Source organism: Drosophila suzukii, chromosome 2L, assembly GCF_043229965.1.
Source record: "Drosophila suzukii chromosome 2L, CBGP_Dsuzu_IsoJpt1.0, whole genome shotgun sequence".
In the NCBI taxonomy this organism is placed as follows: Eukaryota; Metazoa; Arthropoda; class Insecta; order Diptera; family Drosophilidae; genus Drosophila; species Drosophila suzukii.
The window spans coordinates 17,277,363-17,285,039 of NC_092080.1; the positions used below are offsets into that span (position 1 = coordinate 17,277,363).

The 7,677-nt window shown below is 38.9% G+C and overlaps 1 protein-coding gene across 1 annotated transcript; it reads right to left on the reverse strand.

The window, feature by feature from the left end:
- Window positions 1-1,620: 1,620 nt before the first annotated feature.
- Window positions 1,621-4,586, reverse strand: LOC108010947 (proteoglycan 4). The gene is made up of 4 exons (XM_036821099.3): window positions 4,210-4,586; window positions 3,133-4,148; window positions 2,962-3,072; window positions 1,621-2,694 (listed from the first exon to the last, which is right to left on the reverse strand). The coding sequence occupies exons 1-4, from the start codon at window positions 4,482-4,484 to the stop codon at window positions 2,021-2,023; spliced, it is 2,076 nt and encodes a 691-aa protein (XP_036676994.3). The 5' UTR covers window positions 4,485-4,586; the 3' UTR covers window positions 1,621-2,020.
- Between the last annotated feature and the right edge of the window lie 3,091 nt (window positions 4,587-7,677).

The following is a 7,677-nucleotide window of genomic DNA, read 5'->3' on the forward strand; positions in this document are numbered from 1 at the left end:
AAAGCGTTGGAAAGCGAGAAAAACACGTCCGCACTGGGCGAAGAGCCAGGAGAACCTGAAAATCAGTACCCAACAAGCGGGCGAATTCCAAGACACCCCCGCTCTCTTCCTCTTCAATGGCTTTTCGCTCTCGCCGCACTTTTCACCCGCTCTCTCAGCACTTTCTCCCGCGCTCCCGCACTTTCACCCGCTCTCTCTCTGAGCGCCGCCGCCTTTGATGTCCTGCCTGTGACATTGTAAATGTCAGCCTCCGCTTGGATCCGAATTCGCCGCGGCTAAGAGAGAGTTAGAGCGGGAAAACGTGTAGGCTTGAATAAACTAATTTGTTTTCGGCTTTATTTTCTCGCCGGGAAACTCCTGTGGGCCCGAAAACGCTCTTTTGATTTGGCGCTTTGTCGTGTTGGACGTTTCCGGCAGTCATATGTTAGCCACTCACCTACGATATCAATCAAGGGGAATTTAAGTGGACAATTAGACAATACTATTAAACCTTCACATATATGGAAGTTTTGATTTTGCTATATAAGTTTGTTAGCTCATAATTTTGTACAAAAAAGAATATGTCATAAACAGTATTTACAGATAAATTCTTAATACAAAGTATCCCTTAAATTATAGCCAATCAAACAATTATATGTGTTATTATTGCCAGTATGCTTTTTATGTAATTTTTATAATTGTTACTCGTAGAGTAAAAGGGTATATTAGATTCGTGGGAAAGTATGTAAAAGTAAGAAAGAAGCGTTTCCGACCGTATAAAGCTGTCTGTCTGTCTGGTTTTTCCTCTGTATGAACGCTGATATCTCTGAAACTATGAAAGCTAACAAGTTGGAATTGAGCATACAGATTCAAGGGGCTCTAAGCCAGCGCAAGTTTGTTTCATCGTAGTGCCATGCCTACTCTAACGCCCACAAAAGCCAATAGCGCTTGTCTAGCCCACATTTTCGAAGTTTTTGTAAAAGTGTGGGATTTTGTTTTGATAACAAATACCTACCTTCATACCAAAAATTGTTTTAGTTGGACAATTCATTAAAAAGTTATAAGCAAATAAAGAGAGCAATCTCGGAAACAGCCGATGAGCTGCATGCATATCGCCATCTCCCTCGCACTACTTTTAGCTGAGTAGCAGGTATCAAATAGCCGTCGACTACAGCTTTCTTTCTTGTTTATTTTATACTTCATTTTCATATTAAAGTTTGAGCCATTTTCGTGGAAAACCCATAGCATGTGTTACCTTTCTTTATGTTTCAGGAAGCTTTTAAATGGTATTCTATTAAACTGAATCAATTAAAAGCTTCTGCCACTCATGCTTCGGTGAAAAGTTTGCGATATTCGATTCTGACACTGAAAAAAACGAATGCCTTTTTTAACAAAATGCTTATTCAGATAAAAATCCTTCAATTATTTTTGGATTTCCTTTGGAATTTGAACCAGAAAAATGGATAGCTTTCGGCTTAAGGATAATATTTTCGCAACAAGAAAGATTTTTGAGCGCAAAAAATGTATAGAATCAGAAATATTTTCGTTTTGGGCTTAAATTGTTTTTATTTTTGAATCCTGGCATTAGTTTATTTTTCTGTGTTCGAACTCCACCCAAGCAGCAGAGAATAATGGGGGAAATAGGATTCCAGTCGGAGGCCCATCACGATGGGGTTGAGTGAGTGGCCACCGCAAACCACCCTATTCACGGCCATCAGGTGGTGGGCATGGCCGCTCATGGGTTTGTCATTACGGGCGCGTGCCTTTCGGCCAGCGAATTGAGCCACGGCTATGGACTGATAAGTGGCTATTCACCCATGCCCCTCTTTTGACCGCCAAGTGAAAGTCAATTGCTTTATAATTCAGCTGCTGACGTCGTCTCTCCTTTAAGATCAAAGAGCTTCCCCAATTATACAGCTGGGCTTCATTTGATTGATGGTCTGTTTTGGCTTTTGCTTGGTGGTGCACTTATTTATTTTCGGTGGTTAACTGGTTACTGGGTGCTCTGTGTGCTACTTGGCTAACTTATGGATTAGGTTAATTAGGTGAAAAAGTGCGAGGAAGGTGGTGTTTGGGAATAGTCTACTAGATGGTCGGTTTGCTGACGATGTGGTGGTCTCTGACGAAAAAGGATATTATCTTGTTCCTGCTGGCAGGGATCCAAGATGGGAGTGGGCGAGGGCGGTGGAATAAACCTTTCCTCTTGGGAAAACTCCTCCTCAGGATAGTGGTGATACTGCCCTGCCGGCTTTGGATCCCTTTCCATCAGGTACTGTCTCTCCATTGATTCCTCTGAATTTCTAGAATACATTGGCTTTCTTTTGATAGGAGTGGGTGCAAGACTTTTCATAGTTCTCTCAGGTCTTATTTTCCTCAAAAGCGGAGTTATGGTCCGCTCAAGAAAACCTACTGGACGGGCATCCCAATATCTTCGTGGCTGATTGGGAGTTCTTGGAGGATTCTGATCAGCTTCATCGCTGCAATTCAAGCCACTCACAATGTTGTTCATATAGATCGAGGGTGGTATGCGTTTCCGGTATCTGGGCCTGGGTCTGGGAACTATTTGTTTATTGGACACAAAGTAATCCCTCTGCTGAGGTCCCATCGGCGCCATACGCTGAAGTGGTTTGGCAAAGTTACCCTCATATAGAATGGGTTCCACATAGTTTTTCACGGGTTTGCGGAAACGATATGCTGAAGGAGGTCTTCGACGTGCTGCTGGATATTAAAGGAGTTATATATTAATAAATAGTAGATACCATGATCTATTCTATAATTTTATAAGAACATCAATTGGAATTAAAAAAAATTCCATATGTGACCTAGCCATTATAAACCAAATAATGTTAATCTACCAAGATTTCGATCTAATGATTAGATTATTGACTAGCTGAGGTCTGTTTAAATTCCATCTTTACTTTGATCGTCTTTTTGCTGTTTTGTTAATTTTACTAAATTAATAAACACATTAAGAGTACTCACAAGGCCCTTGTGTTGGCATAAATTGGGGACACAGATTAGTGTCCTGTTCGTCAGTGTCTTCACAAGGTTCTTCTGTGGTGGTGGCAACATTATTTCCAGACTCCTGAGGATCTGTTAGAATTCAAAAACTTAATGTAGTCTGTTTAATATTTCTAAATTTTTCACACTTACCTTCGTCATATTCACATCCTGGAGATTCTGGTGAATTGGTGGTTTCCTCTTCATCTGCACAGCTTTCTACGGTGGTGGTTTCCGGTTCGGAAGTGGTTGTAGAAACGGTCGTTGTGGGCACGACCGTAGTGGTGGTGCTAGTTTCCGGTTGAAGCTTCAATTCGGCAGCTTCGGTGGTCTTTATTACCTGAATAACCTCGCTGGGCTGGCTGACATTATCTAGTTTGATCTGTGGTGGATCGGGCACTTTCGGCGACTTTCCGCTGGTATTCTTTTTCCTGTTTCTCAAGGCTTTTAAACGTTTTAGTTGGTTTTCGGTAAAAGGTGATTGGGTAGTTGTTGTGGTACTTGTTGTTGTAGTTGTTGGTGTTGTAGTGGTTTCCTCTTCAGTTGTCGTTTCTGGTTCTTCTTCTGTGGTGCTGGTTTCCGCTGGTGTCGTAGTTTCTTCCACGGTTGTTGTCTCCAAAGTTGTTGTGGAGCTCGTTGTTGTGGTGGTGTTTGGTTTGATCTTTGGAACTAATTTTCTTATTTTTATGATTTTTGAATTGGGTGCTGCTTCCGTTGTTGAACTAATTGGTGTAGTTGCGGTTGAATTTATGGTGCCATTATTGGGTAGTCCCACCAATACATTTTTATTTGATTTTCTTTTTGGATTGCATTTCTTGGTTTTGGGTTTCACGGTGGTACTGGGTTTTTCAGCTACCAGGGAGAAATTCGCACAGGGGTCTTGTTTAAGCAGTGGTGTTCTTAGTAGGAGTAATTTGATGAAACATGGATGGTCAATGGGTAGTCCTTCCTCGAAAGTTGGCTCACACGGTGGCAAAATGTCCATACACCCCTCTTTGCTCTCCTCATAATCATCGAATAAGTGGTCAAATTGCTCCTGAGAGCCGCTTTCATCACAGCCAATTGAAGTTGCTGGCAAAACATTTATGTCTCGCTGATCCCGACCGTTGCTAGGATAACCCTCAGCCTCTCGCAGCATCATATCCAAAAGTTGCATTTCCAAAGGCGAACTTAGGGTGTATTTAAGAAGTAAGCTGATAACTCTTCTCCATAGCTTTTTCAACAACTTACCCAAAAACTGAAGGTCCCAATTGCAGCACCCATAGTAGCAGCAGTATCATCTTCGTTCGAGTGTTTGGGTCTATGGTTTCCATGGAAATGGTGCCCCAACCCGATCGACATTTGGCTTTTGTTGAGTTCACGTATCTGTCGGATGCATAACGCTGCGCTCTCACTTTCTGCCAATTGAGACATCGTTCTTGCCGATCTGTAATACCACCCACCCCTCCCCCAAAAATTGAAATCTCAGTTTTGCGGTCAGCTTTCTCATTAGACTTTTCTGCCATCCGTCTGGGCGGCGTCTTCGCTTCTCTGTTCTTGTTTTCACTTTCGTTCTCTACGTGACCTGTGCTGAGCTCGGCAATTTTTGGCTTTTATTTACAACTCTGTTTATTACTTGTTTTCGTCTGAGATACCCTATATAAGAGAGGGGTCAAACAATGATGATACTTTTTTAAAATCCAAAAACCATACATTTTAGACTTGACCTTATGGACTTTTGAATTATTTTGTGCTCTATAATCAGTATTTAATATATAAATATTGGGAGGGTATTTTATAGTCCAACCATTAATTTAATTTAATTTCGCCTGCTTTCGTTCTTGAGGTTTATTTTATATTTACCTAATTTATTTCATTTATTATTGTTGCCATTTGATCCCACCTCTCTCGTATGCCTTGTTTCCGTTTTATGCTAATTACTTTTATTGTTGTTATCGCGTGGGCGTAAAACAGAAGCATGGCCAAAAAGGGGTGGGAAGTGAAGGACTATGGGCTCCATGGGGTCTACTACCAAGTAATTAATACCAATCACACGCTTGTGGTTTTTTTTTTGAAGCAAAAACAATTTGCTGCAACACTTGGTTTGCTTGACATTCTGAAAACATCTGAACAATTAGAAAAGCAGCTGCTAACTGACTGGGTTTTGAAAACTTGCTATAAAGAACAAGAACTATAATGTGTACTCGAGATAAATATATTACTAATTACTAACTGTTGGCTGGGTAATCTACCTGATTTTCACTATTGTATTACCATCTGTTCAAACAGTTCGTGACAAACGTTGGGGTACCGTGTGGATGAGAAAGTGTTGATAATATTTGAGATATAAATAAAACTTTCTCTTAATGATGTAATTATGAACTAATAAGGAAGTAAATGCATATTCAATGGGCTTAGAAATATTTCTTTTATTCGCCGTCCGCAGTGATAGTGACTTTAAATATTTGTAGTGTAGTCAAGAGCTTGAAAGGCTCTGTAAATAATTTGAGCTACACTAACAACATATTTAGAGATGAAAATCATTCCCTTCAGGGAGCACTCGAAATAAATGTCCTGACTTTTTGACCTTGTCTCTGTCACATTCCAAAATGTCAGCTGGAAAAAAGTAAGTGTTTGGGGCCTAGGGCGACTTTCCATCCTGTCATTACCAAATGGCATTCGCGTGTATTTTGTTTTGACTTCTTAGACTCCTCCAGTTTTCCCGATTTCCCATCTGCTTTATTTACAAATCTTTACGCGCTCGAGACGTTGTTCTCAATCAATATTTGCCCTTCAGCTAAACAATTTCCAATCAAATAAAGACCACAAGGACTTTAGTTTACATAGTAAATATATTGTTTTAGGCGCCTGTTAAATGGAAAACGCTTGGCTGTTATCTGAAAAGGGCCCCTTTGACCTTTTTTAAGTTATCTGTGGTATCCTCGCTATGCGGAACATGCAACAGTTTTTCAGCACGCAACACTCGCTGAATAATGTTGACAGAAGCGTATCAATGTCAAAGTTGGTAAGGGGAAATGTGTGAGGTCATGGGACATAAGACATGACAGATGGCTCAAATGGCTTTAAGGCGACAAAATAACACTCCAATAAGGTACAGTGAACCTAAAATAATGTGTCTTATTGAGTTGTTATTTATTTTGGACGAATTTTTTAATGTTTCGTTAGACGATTTATAAAGTGTTATGCTTTTTATAAAAAATATCTAGTAAGCTTTAATTTAAGTTAGACGGAAAGATATTGATCAAATTTCATTGTCCGAATTTTTTTTATGCTTCAAAAATAATGAGTACTAGGTGAATCAAATTTGTAATTATATTATAAAAGGAATACCAGATTCGTCGGAAAGTATGTAACAGGTAAAAGGAAACGTTTCCGACCCCATAAAGTATATATATTCTTTATCAGAATCTAGCACAATCGCCTATAACGCCAAATCCGGCCTAGTTCTCAGAGCGTTAAATATGTTGTAAAAATTTAAATGAAATTTTTTTCTTATCATCAATTTTATTCTACATGCCAAAGGTATTAACTTCGGACCATTCATTAAAAAGTTATAACCAAACAATAATAAATAATCAGCAAATTTTATAGAGTCCGAGAGAGGTGGAAATATATTCATACATCAAATCGATTCATTACGATATTTCACTAGCGCCGTCGACTATAGCATTTTCTTTTGTTTTTTTTTTTTGAAAAAAAAGCTTCTTTGCATAATTTGGTTTTGATAGTTAATGTCCATAAGAGTACACTAGTTTGTTATATGCAAGTTTTACTGTTAGTTGAAGAACACTCGAAAGCAGAGCTCAACATAGGTTACCCGGGGCTTTTCTTTGGGGTTAGGTGTTGTTTGGTGTTCTGTCTCGTGCTAGGCCATGTCGCGTGGACATCGTGAGCAGTCAATTTAACAATTGATAAAACCAGTTATCTAACACTTTAGGTTGGTGTTGCTGGGGCAGCTGCTTACTTCGGTTTGGTCGGGTTTGAAGCTGTTGAAACGGCCTCAAATGGGACACTGACATTGATATTGGCGATCAATGTAACCGACAGAAAGTTGATAAGAGTTTGCCACTTTGTCATTGGCCGAGTCGGCTATAATAACGTGATGAATCGAATTTTTTATAGCGGCTGTACGTTAATTGCTTAAATGTTTGCATGGCTGCACATCACCGTTGTGTACCGAGCGAAAAATTAATTAAATCTTTATATTTAAGTATCTGTTGTATTTTGCAAGGACACCTGAGTTTATTCGTTGATAGTAGGTGTTCTTGGGTGTTTTATTCTGTCTTTATGGGACTTAATTAGCTAGCTCTGAAACAGAAACATCCAAAATAAAATAATTCATGATTCAATGATTCAATGATTCAATGATTCAATGATTCAATGATTCAATGATTCAATGATTCAATGATTCAATGATTCAATGATTCAATGATTCAATGATTCAATGATTCAATGATTCAATGATTCAATGATTCAATGATTCAATGATTCAATGATTCAATGATTCAATGATTCAATGTTTCAATGTTTCAATGTTTCAATGATTCAATGATTCATTGATTCAATGATTCAATGGTTCAATGATCCAATGATTCAATGATTTGAATTTATGATTCGACTCTATAACATAACATACAATGCTCCCCAAGTTAGCTTTCTTTCTATTGATCATTCTTATGGGAGCAGTAGGATATAGTT